Below are 20,996 nucleotides of genomic sequence, written 5' to 3'. Positions count from 1 at the left end.
ACAGAATCCAGTGCCCCAACTCTTTAGGACATTGATATATTATGCTGCTATTTTCTATATTGACTCCTGCATATTGGTATCACAGACATTTTAATGGGACAATTTCCATGACTAGAATATCAACATACTTTGCTTTGGAAGGGTAAATCTGGTTTAAAAAAAAAAAAAAAAGGAGGTGGTACTGTACTAGACTTTGGACAGAGCCTTAATAGGTGCTAGTTACTGTCTGAGTGTCTGAGTCCCAATTGCCAGGCCTTTTTATACCACCGTACCTTCAGTCTTGGCTGGTGCCAGTCATGGTTTGGCTTTCGAGCAGGCTTCATAGCTGCCTTGGACTAAAGAACAGCTGACATCACTTTCTCCCATCCCCTTCCACTCTTGACCCAGGCATTATGTTGGCTGCCCACACGAAGGGAGAAGGACCTGGCCAGCCTGTAGGCCCTACAAAGCTGGTAAACCTCCCCAAGCTGGTACCACTAAAGGCACCCTTTGGCATTGCTCTTGGGGAAGCATGGTTGGGATTTGCTGGAAGATTTGCTTACGTACGGTGTTTAGTCAGGGAAATGATAGTTGCAGGGAGGGGAAGTTGGAGTTCTCAAGTTTTGGGGTATTTGAGGAATTCTATTAATGGGTTTTTTTCTGTTTATTGTAAGCTACTCAGAGTCTTTTGGATAGGTCCAGGATATAAATCTAAATAATTAGAAGGCCCAGTTGTGATGGCTTGTCTAGAATGCATGCTGGATGTTATTATTTACCCAGATGGCAAGGGGGTCTATTATCTCTTCCCACCTCAGGTTGGTACAGTGCCATGCAGATGCAGCAGAAGAAGGTGGCACAAACTAATGGTGGCTTGCTTCAAAATGGTTCATGAAGCTGTTCCCAGACAATAGAAATTGAGTTTTCAGGGTGCATATCTAAGAAAATAAGGGCACAATGTGGCCTTGTCACCTGGCACTGTATAGCAGAGGTCAAAGGGCAGGCAGGTCCTGTAATCCGAGAGCCATGGAGAAGCGTGAGTACCAAGAAAGAGGCTCCTTGAAGCAGTAGAAGGGGTGGGAAGGTGCAGTGTGGGATGCAGGTGGATTGACCAACTGCCTAACATGCTCTGCTGGAGGTTGGAAACATGTTGTATTTACTCAAATAGAAGACAGCCCTGTTCATAAGATGACCCCCCAATAATTAGATTCTATATATGGGAAAATTATTAATTTGTTATAATTTTCCAGGTATAGAATCTAATTATTGGAGGTTTTACTTGAATTTGTCCCTTCCCATTGCTACAGCAGGAAAAATAAATCTGGGAATCAGGTAGCCCTTTGCTTTCTGCTTCCCACCAACTTTTTTCCCTGGCAGCCCCTTCTCCCTCTTTTTTTACTGCCAGACCGTGCTCTCCTTGAACATGTGGAAGTGAGGAGCAAATTTGAAAACAATAACCTTAAATTAAACGTGGCTGTATCAATTTGCATATAGCACTTAGTAGATCCAGAATTGATACGTTACCTTTTCTTGAAACTGCTGCAAATTTTAGCACAGGTGCTCCATAAACACACTTTTGAGTAGCACTTTGGCACCTAATTAATTACATGTAGTACAAACTATGCCTGATATTAGTCCAAAATCAAAGGCTTATACTTTACCACATAATTTATTAGACTGGGCCCCACCAGAGTCAACAGCATCCAAAGCCATGATGACCCTGTAACTCAGCACTGCTGAGTGTGTGTGTGTGTGTGTGTGTGTGTGTGTGTGTGTACTCCAGATACCTCCCACAAAGGAGCCTTGTGCTAATTAGCTCCCACTCCTGACTGGAAGTGGGTGTTCTTGTTACAAATCCTTGGGATGCTCCAAAAATGTATATGCAAATGAGGTACAGGGCAGCCTGGTCCAGCTCCACCTCATGGAGGGCAGGACCACACTAATCATGTGCACCAGGCTGAGAGAGGGACTGATGGAGGGAGTCTGGGTGAACTGAATGCAGTGTTGTGGCTCACCATGACTTGAAAAAGAATCAGTGGTAATGGGGACTGTGTGTAATGGACACAACCATATGTCTTATTCAGATGGGCTGTACTAACTTATTCTTGTGTATGTTCCCATCTGCATGTTTGCACAATGTGGGCCATGTGTTTTATAGTCGCGCTCAGTGTGGTCTGCTTTTAATTTGCTTCATAGTTGGTTTCCACTGCTAAGCACATGCTGCTTTGCAGCAGCAGTTTAATTGATACTGTATTTAGTGAGACTCTTTGTATGAGACTATAAGACCAAGGGGCTTTTTCTCCCATGCCAATTGGGGGAAAGAAAACCTCGTTTTGTATTTGAGTAAATACAGTAATATGAATTGCTTCATAGAGAAGTGCTTCCAAGATTTTCTTCTTTCTGCAGGGTTGTTTCTGAAGCAGAATGGGTAATTTTTAAGCACTTCATTGGTCAAGTATGTCTGTAGCTTCACTTTTTTGAGCACACTAAAAGCACCTGGGCCGCTTCAAATGTTATTTTTGTCCATGCTGTGAGAGAGCAATGTATGGTAAAGACCAATTCAGATGGAATGGCCAGCTTGGCAAGTAGGAATGTTACCTAGGGTTGTAAATCGAATGAAGACAATAAAATGAGGAAACATGTAGCTAAGGTTTTGGATAGGTCATCAACACAGAGTTGACATCATGAAATGTGAGAGACTGATTGGAGAGCCCAGGACAGGACTAAACCTGGAGTCAGAATCAGGGAAGTCTGATAGCACTTGGGTGACAGCAATGTGAAAGGGGAGATCAGAAATGAATTGGATGCAGTAGAGTTCAAAAGAAGAGGGAAAATGGGAAGGGAAAGAATGAAAGGTTGGCAGCAGCAGGAATGATAGAGAAGCCAAACATCCCCATCAGGGTGTGATCCAAGGTAGAGAAAGATTATATTGCTATTGAAGGATGGATACTGAAACAAGCTGTTACGAACAGATGTTACCTCTGCATGATTTTGTAAAAGTAAAAATATAGCAAAACCTCTCCAACTTTATCCCTGCTTCATTCAGCGTCAAAGTTACAGTGTTTTTTTTATTACTACAGGATGATGTAGATGTAGCAGTTACAGCTTAACAACTGCTGCACAGTCTGGAGCAACTGCACTAGCTGGAATTAAACATGTTCTGCTCTAAGGATTAATGAAGTGTCTATTTGCCAGTCACCTCCTAAAGGAAAACCTGTTGTAGAAGTGGTTCAGCCTTCTGTTAACTTTATAGAAGCTAATCATGTGGAATGTTTTATTTTTAACCACCTCACTATGTTGCCTTTCTTCAGGCACATCTTTGATTCAGGACATGAAGGCTTATCTAGAAGGAGCTGGGATGGAGTTCTGTGATATCATTCTACTGTTAGATGGCCATCCAAGACCAGCCCATAAGGCTATTCTTGCAGCCCGCTCCAGGTATGTCCAGTCAGACCTACTATTTGCTGCAATTAAGTCATAATTCACCAGGGAAGTAAGAGACTTTATGCGTAGAAACAATTCCCCAAAATCCTAGATTTATTTCTTGGGTCAGCTTATTCTGGACTAGATGAGAAAAGAGGTTTGAGTAACACAGGGTTTTGTTCAGTAAGGGTAATTAAGCCAGTCAGTAGTTATGGTCCCACAAACAGGTTACAGAAAAATAAGCTGGAGTGTGAATTAACAGTGTGTCTACCTAAGAGCCTGACCATGCACATGCTTTTTACCCTTTCTTTTAAACAAACGGGCAAGCTGTCTTGCACTTGCCTTGCATTAGTGTGTGCATGTGGGCAGTTATCAGCAGGGATCCGGGTTTTCCGTTTCCTGTGGAAAAACGTGGCTTTTCTCCTTTAAGGAGAAAACCACATATTTTCACTTTTAAAGGAGAAAAAAACCCAGGAAGCCATGGATGTCACCGTGGAGGCTGGCAGAGTTCCAGCCTGCAAGGGCTGCTTGGGGCTGTGGGGAGTGGGAGGAGGGCGAGGGGCCACATGCATATGGGGGAGCAGGAGGAGGGTGATGGGCCCCACCACATCACAGCAGGAATAATAGCAAGAGCTGCTGCAGCTGTGATGCTGCTGGCGACAGGAACAGCTGCTGCAGCAAATGCACAAGCTGTTGCTGGTGCTTTCACAACAGTGGTGCCAGCAAGAACAGCTGCCACCACCACCACAAGGGGCTGCCCTTTGATAGGCACTGCTGTAGGACTGGGACCTCTGCCTGGAGCAGTGGTTGTCAAAGGCAGCCTGTCCTCTCCCCTGCTGGGAGCTGGTGGAGGCTGTTGAGCACAGCCTCTGTCTGCCTGTGAGGATAGTGGGAGTGAGGAGAGCGTGCACTGTTGCCCTGGTGGACAGCCAAGGGCTGCCTCTGCCACTACTGCCTCTTGCTGATACCCATGGTAGCATGAGCTGGAGACAGCTTCTCTGTTGTAGGGTAGAGGAAGTAAAAGAGCAGCCTTCACTATCACCTCTTGGCTGGAGAGTGCACCTTTGAGGCAGCTTTATCATGCTCCAGCCATTCACTTGGTGCATGGTTTTAAGTAACTTGTATAGAAGTCATAGTGCCTTGTAGCCACATTTGAGTAGGGCTGGCTAAACGTGGTCTGTAGAATTGTATCTCTAACACTTGTATGCTACATGAGTCGTATTTCTTTTCCCAGTTACTTTGAAGCTATGTTCCGTTCTTTCATGCCAGAAGATGGACAAGTAAATATTTCTATAGGTGAAATGGTTCCCAGTAAACAAGCATTTGAGTCAATGCTGAGATACATTTATTATGGTGAAGTGAACATGCCTCCTGAAGACTCCCTGTATCCTTAAAACTAATTGAAACAGATCCCTCAACTGACTTTTGTTATAGATGCCCAAATTTGATATATTGGATCTGAGTTTTCCTTGCTAGGAACATTGTCAGGCACTATAGTGTGAATGTAAAAGAAAATACCAAACTGGAGTATGCTCATTTTGCGCAAGTGTAACTGCTGGCATTGCAAGAGTGTGGAGAAACAGGATCTTTCTCCAGGATGTTCATTTGAAATAGATAATTGCCATTACACAAGATAATTTCAGGTTGGGCGGAGAATAGAGAGAGGTTGGACTTTAAGAACATGTAAGTTCTGCTTGCATATTTTGTGCTGGATTCTGAGGTCACTGCTGTCACCGACACTAGGGCCATGTGGTGTCTGCTAAACCAGGGTGTTTGTTGTGCTGGACTTGTGTAGTATTTATTCTGTTTCAGTTGCAACTGCCATGAGTTTCAGTAAGCAAACCTCATCCTGATCTAGAAGATCAATTCAACCATGGCAAAAGAAATGTGCAGATGTTAGGGGTGCACCAATAAAGAATTCTTGGCCAATACCAATAAACGATTATTAACCAGCCATATCGGCCGATACTGATCCAATAACCGATATTAACTGCTGGTTGAGTCGCACTGTAGGTTGTCACACTGGGTCCGGCCGACCCGGACAGCTCAGCGCCACCTGCTCCTCCCCACCCCAGTCATGTTGGTGGCATTTGATGCCTTTTACAGCACCCGCCTCCACCCCAACCCACAGTATGCACTGTGCTGTGCCAGTGCCTAAGATACCATGGCAGCTGTTCCCCTACAGCCCAGCCCTCCAGAGAGGGGATGGGGGTGTATCCAGGGTCACCCTGGCTCACGGAAGGGAACCCAGGCATCTGGGGGCCCCAGACGGAAGGCATAATTATTGGAGAACATTATCACCTACAACAGCCAATAAAAAGCCAATAGCCAATAATATCAATTTCCCTTTTATCAGTGCTGATCCGATAGGCAACCAATATATTGGTGCACCTCTAGCAAATGCGAAACAAAATTTGGAGCCACTGTTTTCAAATGTGAGTGCTTGTAAATCCACGAGCACTTGGCAGTTGTTTCACCTCTGCAAGGCAATTTCTAAAAGTTCCCCGGGGCATATTTGTATGTCACATATCTTATGTAGAAGTCTGCCTGTAGGCAGCCAATCTGAAAAAATCGTGCTTCATTATCCAGCAGTTTTTACTGTCCCAGGCAATGGAATTAGCATTACTGATTTGTTTTACAGGTTTCCCTCACCAACCACGGTTTTGCCAACCATGGTTTTGAGTATCTGCGCTTCAGAAAAGGTGGGGAGTACAGTCAGAAAATGCCCCCCTGGGCCCTGCTCGTACTTCACACTCCCCTCTTTCCCTCCCCCCACAGCTTTCCTGGTGTCCGCCAGCCCTGCCAGTTTTGCCAACCATGGGAACTTTCAGGAAAACCTAATCCCCATGGTTGGTGAGGGAAACCTGTACAAGCATATCTTGAAGGCTGTTTCATCTGTCTGCCTCTGTCCTTATCCCCACCTCATTCAGATGTAAGTTATTATTCAGCTGCACTGAATCCAGTCCTCCCCCACTCATATCTTCATGCCTTTAGCTTAGTGGTTTGCCTGCTGGAACTCACTGCCTTGGTTTCCATAAAGCACTATAAGTCTCACTAACTTTGAGTTGGGGCATACCCACTAGTGGAGAAAGTGGTGTGCCTTATATCTGAATGAATCGAGCTGGTCGGGTAGGGCATCCTACAGTGTTGGACTCTGCTGGATGCTATCTAGCATTTTGCTTGTCCTTATAATCACCTTTTTTTTTCTTGCAGGGAGAGTCTAAGTTTCAGTTTCTTTCTCTGCATCTTTTTTTCCTGACTTTCTCCTGTTCCTACATTCATTGTTTTTTTTTTCTGGGGGTTTTTTTGGTGGGGAGGGAACTCTTCACAAAACAGAATACTTCTCTCTCATTCCCCCTTGCCTTGAGACTCTGCAAGAGGATGAGGCAAGACAAAGACATCACATTCCTATTTCCTGTGAAGGATTTTCCTTCCAAGGTGCCGCATTGCTTGTGCTGCTGACCAGGTCGCCTTCTGGACAGCTTAAGCTCACAGAAACTCTGAGAATGGCTGAGGTCCTCACATGCAGCATAGCCGTGCTAGCTGCAGTGTACTTGCTCAGAAAGGACCTTGCTGTTACTATAGCAGAAGAGAAGCAGCAGCCGCAGTAACAGAAGAGAGCGAATAAACATAAGCATGGGAGAGTTTCTTATAGCAGTAGGAGCCTGATTGCAGGAAGGAGTATCTGGGAACCTTCCTCCATTTCCTCTGCTGTGGGAGCCAGCAACCTTGCTGATCCCATATGCATGGAGTGGGTTCCCTCATGTGCTGCTCTGAAGACATTCAAGGAAGTGAAACAGTTGGAAGCTAGTATTGGTGAGGATACCAACTTAGATGGAGTTTATAGTGTGACATGAGATTAAAAAAAAAATATCAATGCCCTGATAAAGCTCCTTTTGTTAGATACTTGCCTGGTTTGTGTCCCCACATACTGGATTTGGGACTGGAACTCAGCAGGCTCCAGCCACTTTCTCTGGTCCCAGCCTCTCTGGCACATGTCCTCAAATTAGGGTTTTTCTGCTACAGAGTGGTGCACTATAGGTACCAGGACCAGCATTGAGCTACCATAGGTACCAGGACCTACCTATGGTAGTTGGTACCTACCATAGGTACCAGGACCAGCATTAAGCTATTAGGTACCCCAGTAGCTTAAGCACCCTTTTCCCCAGAGCTCCAGCCTCCTGGGTTTATAGGTTGCCTCTTGAGGGATATGTGATACTTGAAGCATGGTTTGTAAGGATTTCAGAAACCAGTCAGTCTTAACTTTAGTCAGCCCTAGAAATACATAGATGTATACAGCATAAGAAGTGTACGCACCTTGTTCCCTGTCTCGGTACCCTCACCAGTCTGGAGCATTGTGTGGATTATGGGGACAGGCAGATCTGGACAGAATTGGTGAGACTGAGAGGAAAGAATGACATTGCCTAAATATCCAGGCTCACACAGTACCCATACAAATACTTCCTGAAAACATAAGAACTCATATCTTGGCAGTTGAGAATAATGAACCTGTTAATACAAATCAAGGTTTCATTCATAAACAAAAAAAAAAAAAGAGCCACTGTTGTGAAAAATATATGTGAAATTTTGCCTAGCCTGCCCTACTCTTAGTACAGATTGAACAAAATATAAAGAAAATGCAGGACTTTGGATAGAACAGTTGGGTTGGAAGAGATCTCAAGGGTCATCTAGTCCAGTCTCCTGCATGAATGAGGGTGCATTATGCCTAAACCATTCCAGACACATGCTTATCCAGCATCTTTTTTAAATTTTTGAGTGAAGGAGTTTCCATATCTTCCCTGGGCACCCCTGCTGGTCTTATACTTAGGAAGTCCTTTCTGAGATTCAATCTAAATCTGCTTTTCTACAATTTAAACCCATTGCTTCATTCCCTGCCCTCTCGTAATGGAGTTACCATATATTTGTACTGATGTGGGGAAATCCAGTATCTGCTGCAGGTTTCCATTTTATATGCATGTAGTCTTCAAGAAGCCTCTGTTCATCCCAGCCCTATAATACTATACTATCATATTCATCCTTTCTCCTGTAGCATTTGTATTGCTGTTGCGTTGTTGTCATTGGCAATTTGGAACACACATTTATTTTCTTTGACTAGCTTTACAGCTACCTCTTTGCGGCCCCTTATTATTATGGCTTCTTCAACAACAGACTTCAAGCATACTGTAAGCAGAATTTGGAAATGAATGTTACAGCAGAAAATGTGCTCCAGGTAATTAGCACTCACTAAATTTAGTGCGACCATTGGAAACACAGTAAATATTCAAGAAATTCAAATGGTGCTTCAGCTCTACTCAATAGCGTCTGCAATTTGTTTAAGTTTCCAGACAAAATATTTTACTAAATCTTAATTAATAATTCTAGATATATTTGTCTGTTAGGTTAAAAAAAAAAAAGGATATTCTTGGGAGTTTTGGTGTGTGGGGCTGGAAATTAAGCCTGAATTTGTATAAAAGAGCGCACACATTTTATTAGTGTAAGAGTGATGTTGTGATGGTCAAGAAATGTTACAGGAGGCAAGGATTTATTTTAGGGTAATCTCTTTTATTATTTATTTATTTACTGTTTAGTTGGGATAGAATAAGACAAGCTTTTGAATGCAAGACATTCTTCCTTGGGATACAGGCTTGGAGGCTGAATGTCAGTGTTAATAGGGGATGTCCATGCAGTCCCTGTGGACTTGGGTTCACTGGAGGTTCCATCAAGTCACTGATGGGATATCAGACCCACAGTTGTGAATGCACAGACACGATTCTCAAACCATAGTTACCAGTTAGCAAGCTGCTTTTTTCCTAAAGATCATGGACCTTTTCCAGTTCATTTGTGCTGCTTAAGTGGTTTAAAAGAAGAAAACTGTGGCCATCCAAGAATCCTTTCGGTTGGGGGAAATCCTTAGCTGGTATAAAGTCAGCCTAGCCACTTCTTGTGGGAATTGTTCCCTGAACAGGATTTTTGCATCCATCTCATTGTGACACCGAACATAAATTGGCCCCAATGGCTAGCTTAAATCTCACAAAAATTATCTACTGACGAAAACCACATGCAGTATTTAAAATACAACATTGATTTTAGAGAAATTTGGAAAAGGTTCCAAGTTGGGGCCGGAGTAGAAAGCTGGCTGCAATTATAAGTGCAGGGAAATTACCCTCTCTGCATAGTAATAGCACTCTTTTTTTGCCTCTACGTTTACCTGAACAAAGCAGAAAGAGAATTAGAGTCTTAATATGTTTCTGCTCTAGATTTTAGAGGCAGCTGACAAGACCCAAGCTCTGGACATGAAGAGACACTGCTTGCACATCATTGTTCATCAGTTCACCAAGGTTGGTTGGCTCTTTTCTGGGGTTCTGGGGATCTGCTGTCCTCTCTCTACCATGGGTTAAAGCAGGTTAATATGGGCCTCTGTTTTGTACTACTTCTTCCCTGGGACAACTTACTATGTTTATGATCTGACATATTGCCAACATGATTATGGCAAAACAATATTATGACATATTGCCAACAGGATTATGGCACCACCTTGTTCTTTCTCATCATTTTTTTTAAATCCAAAACAACCACTTTTTGGAGACTTGAAGACCTGCCAAAGAGAGTTGTTATTAAGAACCATCTCCATTTCCTCATGCTTCTTAGCTAGTAGCTCTTCCACGCCATGCCAGTGCTGAAGTCCGACATGTTTAACAACATGTTTGATGTGCACTGAATGTCCTAGTTCCTCTTTCTCCCTGTCATTTATAAATATGATACTCAACTTGCTTTTGAAGAAGGTTCCTATAATAGATGCAACATCATTACTGCATTAATAAGGAATATCATGTTCAGGTCAAGTGTTCTGCAAACTATATGTGAAATATAAATATGGAATATTGTATTAAATAATGATACATTATGCCAAAATTATGATACTTGTGCCCTTGATTGAGAATAATTTTGCTATTGTCATTTAGCTTTAAGTAATAAGATACATGGTCCCTGACTGATAAAGATAGAATTTCCCAACACTGCCTGGTGGTGGCAGGTGCAGTATAGTTAGCCTCATGAAGCTTTATGGGTAAATCTTAAGATACCGGAAACTGGAACTTCTGCGGGCAAAGCCCACATTGGTAGCAATTGTGTAACACAAGACTGCAAAATCAAAGCCATTCACTACAAGATGCCCGTAACAAAACATTCTGGTTATCAGAGTTTATTAGTTAGGACCAGAACCAGATCATTCTTCTAGGAATCCATTTAGGTATTATGCCACCTAAAACCTGGGCTGTGGTTCCTGTTCCCAAGATTATTTCTGTTATTTAACAGATCATGTGCATAAACAGTTTCGGGAGCTTATGAAAACCACTTGTTTGCATGTTGCTACCGGTATAGTATTTTAAGCACCGCACCACAAGTTAAGCATTATCCAGATACCCTTCTGGTGCTCCTTTTGATGCTAGCTCTATGGACAGGCAAGAAAGAAAGGGCCAGGAGGAAGAGCCCGAATTAACTGGCATGTGGCACAGTTAGATAGCTTCTACACTGCAAGCCTAGAGCCTGGAACCATGCCCAAGTTTCTCCACTGTCCTGTCCTCCATCCATTTCATCCAGTGACTAAAATGAGAGGGACAGTGGCTCAGCCTCATCAGGAGGGCTGGAGACACCATTAGATAATGTCTGACCTTTTTGTGTATGTGTATGTTTGTATGCACATGTGTGTGTGCGGGTTGAGGATGGTTAAAGCACTGTGCAAAGTAACCAGAGAGCTGCAGGAAAAAGTAGACCTTTATCCCAGGTATCCAGCTTCCTGGGTGAGTGCCCTAACCTCAGCTGCTGGGGCTAAAACATGAGGGGGCCCTCCTCCATCACTTTTTTTTCTGGGACTTGCACATTAATATTATGGCAAGTGCTCAGTTCCACGTGCTCAGTATATGCACACAGTCTTACACAGCCATGACGGGATGTGTAATGTTTGGGATAGGGCATAAAAGTCCTTCAATCCCAGTCAAGTCACTGTGGAGCTATCCCTAACCTGATCCTTTGAATCATGCATGCAATGATTTTGTCTTGGACTCTGGGTCTAACCCATGCCTGATCTTGACACTCAGCTGAACATCAGGATTGGGCACAGAACTGGGAGCAGCCCTAGGATCTGGCACTCTCTGGTGCCATTGCTGATGGTCATTGTTGGCATCAGGTCCAGTTCTAGACCCAGAGCTGGTGGTAGCAATCAGGTGCTAAAATTTACTGCCTTGCCTTGTGGGTTCTTCTGGTAAGGCAGCAAATATGCCTCCTGGTGAGGGCACATCTGGTTGGTGACAATCGGTGATTGCCAGCATCAAGACTGGGGCAGCCCTCAGCTAGATCAGGGGCTGCCTAGATTCTGAAGTTTACAGTCAGCTGATTGTTGGTGTTAAGATTATGAGGCATGCCACACATTCAGTTTATGGAGCCCATACAAACCAGTCACAAAGATGTTACACGTATTTTGTGGAATATCTTTGTGGCTGGTTTGCTATAAATGTGTGGCAAGTTGCTATGTCTGTAATGTGTACCAGGGGCCTTAGACACACAAGAGGAGATGGAATTCTGGCCCATGTGCACAAAAGACTAAAAATAATAACACTATGGATTACTGCATGCTAGTAATGTTTAATGGATATCATCTCTGAAAATAGCACAACAATACTTAGGAATCTGGCTGGTTAAAAGCTGTGATAGAATTAACAGGATTCTTTATCATTCAGAATGAGATAATGCAAATAATCCATGGTGGTCATGGAGTCCTTGGCCCACTTGGCTGGTGTGCAAAATGTCTTGTCTTCATGCATCGTCATCCCTTTAGCGTCTCTTTGGGAGACTTCATGAGTAACAAGCAATTAGAAACAAACACTGGACACAGTATTGGAGTTTGGCCATGAAAATAACATTGCAACTTTTCAAATTTGAATTGGGTTTTGTTAAGTTTCTTTCACCCTTGCCAAACATTAAAAAAAATAAAATAAATCTGGTTTTGTACATTTAAAACCTGTCTAGTCCTTGGATGCTTTGAAACTGTCACTGAAAGACTGCAAGAAATCCAAATTTGTTAATGTTCGTGCTTTGTCTGAGATGTTTTGGTATGAAATTTTGTTTCACAGGTTGATTAAACCTGTGTATGTTTGGTCATTGCAGTCTCCTTCCATTAACTGAGGAGCGTTGGAATTCCTATTCAGAATTGTTTTTAATTTCCCTGTGGGAAAAAGAGAGGATATTAATTGGAGAGTTGATTGTATAGTTGGAGTAGCTTGGGCAGAGATGCATATTAATTTCAATGTATATTGGTATTATATAAATGCCTAATAAAACCACAGTTTCTGAAGTGCTGGCTTGTGCTCTGACATGGGCCTCTGTCTTTGTGTACCCGCCCTTCAGTGCAATATCTGTTCCTCAGTGCAGGTGCATTATTTCCTCTACAGCTAAGAGGCACTGTCTCTCCCTTGCCCCTGCATAATACTCTATGTGCATTGAGTTCTTTCCAAAAGTAGCTTAACTCAACTGTTTCATTGTGCTGTTCTTGGATTCACAAAATGGATTGCTTATAAAGGATCAGGGTGGGCAGAATATGGCTGGATGTGGCCCACCAAGGGATTTCATCTGGCCTGGAGGTGGTGTCTCAGCCCTGCCAGGCCCAGGTGCAAGGGGCAGCCCAGGCCGTGGTGCACATGGCTGGTTCTGCCACCCCTGCATGTGAAGGTGCTGCCTGGCGTAGCCTGCCCTTTTCCTGTGCATGGCTCTCGGGCACGTCAGGAGCTGTAATCCATTGGGCCAGGCGGGGTGGTGAGTTGGCCGGACTTGGCTTCCTGGCAATCCCTGCCTCTGCTGCCCAGGAGCAGGTACATGCCTCACTGCTTGGACACCCCAGGCTTGATCACCCCACATCCACCACTGGGGGCGCTGGATGGAGTAGGCAGGTGGGGTCTCCATGGAGACTGGGCAGGGGGCGCTCAGCAGGATGGATGGGATGGGATGGGATGGGGGCATGGGCATGGGCAGGCAGCAGTGACTGGAGTGGGATGGGTGGGCTGCGATTGCAGGACAGTGACAGTGCAGAGCCAGGGCAGAGCTGCAATATGCTCCCTGGTTGTCCCTGCAGCAGATGCTGGTTCCCTGCTTTGTGGTTTCCTGTGGGACTGGCACCCATTGCAGGCTCTGCCCCGGGCTCTGGCCCATGCTGTCACCATCCTGTGACTTCTGGCCCATGTGGTCACCATCCTGTGATCTCAGCCCCGCTATCCTCTCCCACTCATGGATGCCCCTCCCCACCCACCCATGCCCCCATCCCATCTGCCCAGCCCAGTGCACCCTGTCTGTGTTGGTCCTGGGCCAGTCTCCATGGAGACACTGCCTACTCCATCTGACACCCCTGGCAGCGGGTATGGCATGGATGGGCCAGGGCTGGATAGGATAAATTTGTATCTCCATGGGCTACCCGCCTCCAACCCCACCACATGCTGGGTGGGGTATAAATGGGGCTGAGGCCGGGTCAGCCCCCCCCCCGCCCAATTTCTGGCCCTCAAGAGCTCACCAAAACTCCTTAAGTGGCCCTCCAGCCAAAATCATTGCCCACCCCTGCTTTAACCGGTGGAAAAGTACAAGTAAAAATATGTGCATTACACACAGCAGTGCTTCGAATAACTTCTCATGCGTCCAGAAGAACAAAGCAGCAGATAGCCCAGGATCCATGCAATAATCTACAAGTCAGTTCAGAAGAATCCAAATGGCTGCAGGAACACAAAGGGTTTGAATTTTAAAACTCATATAAGCCAAATGTGTGTGTTAGTCAGTGTCCAGTTTGGAAGCTGCATGTTAATTATGCATAATGATCCTTTTGAATATTTATTCTCACTGGGCACATCTACACATGTCCTTACAGCCCTATCATTTAGGACTTCTTTTTGGGAGTCCTAAATGACAGCACAGTAACAGCCTGGATTGCTGCACGCTGATGGTGCACTTTTTTTTGCAGCTACATTGCCGTAGCAATGCTCTATACTGAGGGAACTCATTGCTACAGCGACATAGCTGCAGCATCATGGTTTGTGACCACTGATGCTACGTTGCTGTGTAGCATCTTGTCTAGATGCTCTTACTGTCCTCTAAAACAAATGATATGATCAGACTTCCTGTCACATCTTCAGCTCTGTCCTACAGTAAAGGGTAGTCTGAGACCAGAAGACAACTAGACAGTGTTTTAGTGGGCATACGGACATAGCGGCTTTGGTTATAGTCATGTAGCTTCATGCCTTAGTTTTGCATCTGTGATTTTACTAGTCCATAGCATGCACACAGTAGAACATCAGTAGATGTAATGAACCTGGGATTTCTTCTCTGGGGTGGTAGGGATTAACAGTGTTATTTAAACTATTTTTTAATTTTTTTTTATTTCTTTTTTGTGTGTTTTGTTTTTCTTTTCTTTTGAAGGTCTCCAAGTTGCCAAACCTCCGGTTCCTCAGTCAGCCGCTCCTTCTTGACATCATAGAGTCATTAGCAAATCACATATCAGACAAGCAGTGTGCAGAGCTGGGTTCAGACATATAAGATACTTTCTGTAAAACAGATATTTTACTTGTTCACAAAACGGTAGCACTTTACAACCTCATCTCTCTGCCTTCATAACCATTGCATTCTAAGCTCTGAACGTCAACGTGATACAGCAGAAAGCCTGAAAAGAACATGGAAATCTGCACTGTTACTCTCCTGTGGATCTGTAAGGCTTACATACTTGTGTTCGGGGTAGAATCAGGTCTCAGGTACACCACTGTAAAATTGAAATTGTTTCATAATTTCATAGCAGGTAGGGACCTGAGCAAATCATCAAGTCTGATCCCCTGCCATAGCAGGAAAAAGTACTGGGGTCAAACGACCCCAGCAAGATGTTCATCCAGCCTCCTCTTAAAGACCCCCCAGGTAGGAGCCAGCACCACTTCTCTTGGAAGATGGTTCCAGATCCTAGCCACCCTGACAGTGAAGTAGCACCTCCTGATGTCTAGTCTGAATCTACCCTCTGCCAGCTTGTGGCTGTTATTTCCAGTCACTCCTGGTAGCACTAGGGGGAACAGGGACTCCCCCAATGCCTGCTGGTCCCCTTTGACTAGTTTGTAAACGGCCACTAGATCCCCCCTCAGCCTTCTCTTGTGGAGGCTGAACAGGTTCCCGTCCCGTAGCCTCTCCTCGTAGGGCCTGCCCATCTGCCCCTGATCATGCGGGTGGCCCTCCTCTGGACCCTCTCCATGCTGTCCACATCCCTCCTGAAGTGCGGCGCCCAGAACAGGACGCAGTTCTCCAACTGCGGCCTGACCAATGTTGCATAGAGGGGGAGGATCACCTCCTTGGACCTGCTCGAGATGCATCTGTGGATGCATGACAAGGTGCGGTTGGCCTTCCTGACTGCGTCCCCACGCTGTCGGCCCATGTTCATTTTGGCATCAATAATGAGTCCAAGATCCTTTTCTGTCTCTGCACTGATGAGAAGGGAGTTCCCCAGCCTGTAGGTATGCTGCTGGTTCTTCCTCCCCAGGTGCAGCACCTTGCACTTTTGTCAGTGTTGAAACCCATCCTGTTCTCATCTTCTTGAGGGCAATGAATTTATTTCTTATTGTCATTGGTGTAGCTGGCTTTACAATCTGGCACTTTTGTTTTTATCCTGCAAAATGTAAACTGTAATAGATAAAAGGATCGCTAAGAAGTTCAAACGCAATATTTAAGGATTCTTATTTAACAAGTTTCATAGTTAAAATCAGATCCAGTGGTGGGATGTAGAAGTCGGAAATAATTAAACTGGAAATAAAATGTACAGTTTTAACAATCGAATGAACTGATGGACCAAAATACATCATCTCTCATATATCAGATCTTTCTAAAATATAAACCTTTATTCAACCACCTTATTGGCCTTGTTGCATATTTTTTTGGGTAGGATACCGTGGCCTTTGTCATACGGGAGACATGGCCCTTTCTAACCAAATGTCTCTCAGCCTTTCTGAATCAATGTACCAATAAAAAGCTAAGATCTCCTTGAATTCCAGGAATCACTTTTTTGAGCATGAAGAACATGAAACAGAGAGAGACAAGGTTCTTTGGGTAAATCTGGTATCTTTTATTAGACCAACTCAGATCTTTGAAAAAAATGCTTCTTTGCAAGCTTTTGGGACAAACACCCTCCATCAGGCTGAGCCCCTGCTGCTCCGGCCGGGCTCATCGTGTCCCAAGTGGCACATGGCTCCGCCACCACCTCTGCTGGCCGGTGCAGACCTGGCCGGGCTCCTCCTGTTCCCAGGAGCTTGTGGGAAGCCGGCTTCAGCCGCATGCTGCTCCAGATGGGAGCACCGGCCAGAAAGTGGCATGCAGCTGAAGCTAGCTTCCCACAAGCTGCTGGGGACGGGAGGAGCCCGGCCGGGTCTGCACTGGCCAGCAGAGGCGGTGGCAGAGCCATGTGCCTCTTGGGATGAGCCCGGCCAGAGCGGCAGGGGCTCAGCTGCATTTTCCCCCTGTCTGTGCTGGTCAGTCCTGAGCAGCACACAGCTCTGCCTCTGCTTCTGTTGGCCGATGCTGACCTGGCCGGCCTCCCCTCCTTCCGTCCCCAGTAGCACGTGGGAAGCAGGCTTTTCCTGGCCGGTGCCAACCTGGCTGGTCCCATCCCATCCAGGGCAGCATGCAGCTGAAGCCGGCTTCCCACGTGCTGCTGGGGACACCCGACTGGGTCGGCCCTGGTCAGCAGAAGTGGCGGTGAAGCCTCCTGCCTTTTGGGGCCAGCTGGCGCAGGTAGGGGGAAAGCCCAGCAGCATGTGAGGAAGCCACCACTTGATAGGGGACGGGATGGGCTGCACCAGGGAGGCAAAGCTGTGGCTGAGCCCCCTGCAGCTGTGCTGTGTGCTCGTTTAAGACTGAACAATATGCTCAAGAAGAGAGCATGAACGATCTGGGCTCCAATGTAAATTTGGAGCGGGTAAAAATCTTTGTAAAAATACTGTCCAGTGTTTGGATTGTGCTTGCTTCTGTTTCTCTTTGTGCGGGATTGGGGGGTTCGACTTGTTACTACTTGTTAAAGATGTGTTACTAACAAGTTATTAATTCAATAAAAGTAAGTCGTCTTGAAGATAATTCTGAAAAATCCCCATATTTTGTTGCTTTGATTAGTTTCCACTCTGATAGCTTTTCCACCTTTGATCTGTCAATGTGCGTGATGCTTCTCTCATTCATTGAGAAGTGAGTAGAAGCGAAAGTGTTTATTTTAGTCAAGTGTTTGGTATTCTTTCATTCTTGCTTTTATATTGTTTTTATTTTGGATTTTAAACCACATTTCCAGACCCATTTCTTTGTCCCTTCCTGCACCTTCATTGGTGTCAATGGTCATGTGACATCACTTCCTGATGTGATACGGCTTCCTGTGAGGTCTTTGAATATGGCTCGCCAGCCCACTGGGTGATAAAATTTTCGTGATCCGGCCCCAAGTTCAAAAAGGGTGGACGCCCCTGCTCTATAGAGCAAAATACGGCCCACAAGCTGGATCCGGCCCTCGGTGAGCCCTCTAAGCCCTGACCCTGGGCTGCCCCCCTGCAAGCCGGCACCTCCATGCAGCGACTCCAGTTGATAAGCAACCCCCACCCCAGGTATGGGCCCACCAGGCGGGGCCAGGGACTCCTGCTGGGGGAAAGGGGCAGGAGTGTGGGGAGCCATGTGCTATGGGGCTGGGCTGGCCCCGCACACTGCAGGAGTGCAAGAGCCATATGCTATGGGGCCAGGTGGGGCTGGCCTCACGCTACCACCACGTGCAGCCAGGCACTTGGGCAAGAGCACTATTGGGCAAGGTGGGGCTGGCCCTACATGCTGTCGACGTGTAGCTAGGGACTTGAGTGGGAGCTGCATGTTACGGGGCCGGGTAGAACTGGCCCCACACCCTGCCACCACGTGCGGCCAGGGACGGGTGGGAGCACAGGGAGCTGCGTGCTATGAGACTGGTGGGGCTGGCCCCAATCACTGCCACCACCGGCAGCTCCAGGGACTTGCACACTCCAGGGACCCTGAGGACCCCCCCACACACACACACCCCTGCACCCTCCATACCCCCAAGCATACCCACAGCCCCCACACACACTTCCACCCCCACCATGCACACACATGCACACCCTCCAACACACCCCACCCCAAACACGTACCCTGCACCCACCCCCTTCCATACCCACACCTCCCATGCCCCACCATACACAGCATACAAGAGTACGACTATTTTGAGCTATTATGCAATCACCTCTAGAGCGGCGGTGAGTGGGTGACAGGAGCGGGGAATGGAGGTCCCTGGTTGAGGGAGCAAACTGTGACTGATGGGTTAATCCCCAGGGATTTTCACAGGAATTTTTATGAGGGCCAGCTGGTAGTAGTCTGAACATAGGATAAGGATTGGGTCAGTTGTGTTTTACCATGCACGGTTGTCGAAGCACTCGGTCACCTTTTTTTTTACCCTTGGCTTTTCCTCGTAACAAACCCTTTTGTTTTTCTGTCACTCGACCAAAGTACCTGTGGCTTCTGAGCAAAGTGAATAACCTGGGCATGCCCGTTCAGCAGAGCGAGGGGCCAGCAAGCTTGCAGAAAGCCAGGGAGTGTCCCGACACGCTGGAGTTTTGTCGCACGCTCATTGGCATTGGCACTGCTCCCTCTGGTTGTGGGGGAAGTGGTGATGTCCCCAAAAGATGGGGACTGCAGAGTCCACGCTGCTTCCCCAACACAGGGAGAGGGGAAGGGTGCTGCTGACCCAGCGTGCTCCCTGGCTGGAGAGCGCACCCCTGAACACAGCCGCTGCCATTTTGAAGTAGCTGATGGATGTCTGCCTGGGAGTGAAAACACTACTGCTCAAATTTGCCAAACCTGTTGCACTTGAAGACATTTCTAAATATTTCTTCCCCTGTATTGCAGCCAGCAGTAGGCAGGGGAGCAGCTGAATCTGCAACAATCGGGGATAGTTTCTGCTCTTTTTGCCACTGCCTGAGCAGTGCAAAGAAAGGAAGAGAGATTGGAGAATCCACCCTAAAGACCCCCCCTCCCTTTTTTAAATGCTTTCACATACCACACGCACCCTTCCCACCAAAACCAACCCTCCAAAATGGGGGTGCATGTCTTAAGTGGGGAAGCAGATTTTTTTTCTTCATTGGAACAGAAACGCTATAGGAGATGCTGCTGAAATGACAGCCGCTTTTCCCCGGGGCAGCGAGCAGTGGGGGTGGAATCCAGTGTAAATCCCATTACAGCTGCAGTCGTTAGCTTATGGCCGAAGGTGAGCGAGTGGCTTCCTGTAGTCTGTAGTATCTTGAGAGCTGTAGTGTGGAAATGACACTTTCTTATTTACAGGAACTTAAAGAAGTATTTACAGTAAAGAAGTCTTGCCGCAGTCCTTGCAAAGGTCTGGGGCCTAGCCAACAAGGCTTTGTATTGTAGAAATTGGTAGTGGGACCCACCCCTGCTTGCCCTACCTCTAAGTTTCTGACGTTTCTAGGAGCTTTGCAGGCTGCATGACGCAGCTCTGGGGGCATATCTTTGGCACCCCTCCATTGTGCCAAAGCAAAATGGAGAAGTACCCCTTATGGCTGATATACCCCATGATGCAGTGTAGATGGCACTGATGCAGTTCAGAAGTTCATGCAGGCAGATCTGGCTATGGCTTCCTGAGGCTAGGAATATCAAAATAATTGTGGTGTGATCACCTTATGGATGGGATGGCCAATCCAGTCGTGGATATAGCCATGCTGAAGTGGTTTCAAGGGCAGAAAGAAAGGGCAGTGCTGTGACCAGCAGAAGGGGTTGAAGCGAACAACAAAATAAACCCACGGGGGCATAGGGGTCATCAAAACTAATCCAGGTAATGGGATAAAAATCTGTAGTCCCTGTTTAGACCACACTTAACAAATCCAGTCTGTGGGTTAGGCACCAGCAGGGTGTGGGTCAGAACAAGCCATCGGTCTTTGCAAATGGGTCCTGGTATGAAAAAGGTTGAGAACCGCTGCTTTAGGGAGCAAGACAGGGTGTTTGTCGATATACTCACCTTTTTCTAAATTGTGTTAACTGATTTACATCACTTAGTTTGAATCAAATTTCAATTTGAATTAAGAGTTAGATGATCGTTGACCATCAGCCCCTTAACAGACCCAATTTGCAGCCTCTGTGTGTGAGCTTACGTGCTTAGCACTTGCTGTTGGAAATAATTAGGAGGCGATAGGCCTTTTAAGCACTGCTGCCTTGTTGCAAGCCTTCTGACAGTTATCTAAAGTGCTGTTCTAGAAGCCTTAACGCAGAGATGGGCAATTATTTTGGGCGGAGAGCCGCTTAGTGAGTTTTGGCAAGCCACCGAGGGCCGCGTGACAGGCAGCCAGGGGCAGATAAATATTCATTTTCTAAATTTTTTAGGGGCCCGTGGGCCAGCTAGAATGGCCTGGCGGGCCGCGTTTTGCCCACCTTTGCCTTAATGGGTGCGATTGACCTGAGTGTTGATGACCATCTCAGCCAATGTGTTGCAGAGGGGGGAAGTCAAGGGGGTTTGCCTCCTTCTTTACAGACTAGTAGTCCATGTGCTTGGGCAG

The 20,996-nt window shown here is 46.2% G+C and overlaps 1 protein-coding gene across 2 annotated transcripts in view; it reads left to right on the top strand.

Moving 5' to 3' along the window:
* LZTR1 (leucine zipper like post translational regulator 1) overlaps positions 1–17,529 on the top strand; it is a 45,872-nt gene extending 28,343 nt beyond the window's left edge. Inside the window, exons 16-20 of one of the 2 annotated variants that reach the window (XM_014609404.3) lie at positions 3,288–3,414; positions 4,634–4,679; positions 8,516–8,629; positions 9,657–9,737; positions 14,851–17,529. In XM_014609404.3, the coding sequence (XP_014464890.2) occupies positions 3,288–3,414; positions 4,634–4,679; positions 8,516–8,629; positions 9,657–9,737; positions 14,851–14,967 (485 nt within the window). In that variant the 3' untranslated portion in view covers positions 14,968–17,529. Of the gene's footprint in view, positions 1–3,287; positions 3,415–4,633; positions 4,784–8,515; positions 8,630–9,656; positions 9,738–14,850 lie in introns of both variants that reach the window. The other variant, XM_019492526.2, reaches the window with a different exon arrangement.
* Positions 17,530–20,996: the final 3,467 nt, after the last annotated feature.

This window comes from Alligator mississippiensis, chromosome 14 (assembly GCF_030867095.1).
Source record: "Alligator mississippiensis isolate rAllMis1 chromosome 14, rAllMis1, whole genome shotgun sequence".
Lineage (NCBI taxonomy): Eukaryota > Metazoa > Chordata > Crocodylia > Alligatoridae > Alligator > Alligator mississippiensis.
This window is presented reverse-complemented; position numbering and strand designations above follow the sequence as displayed.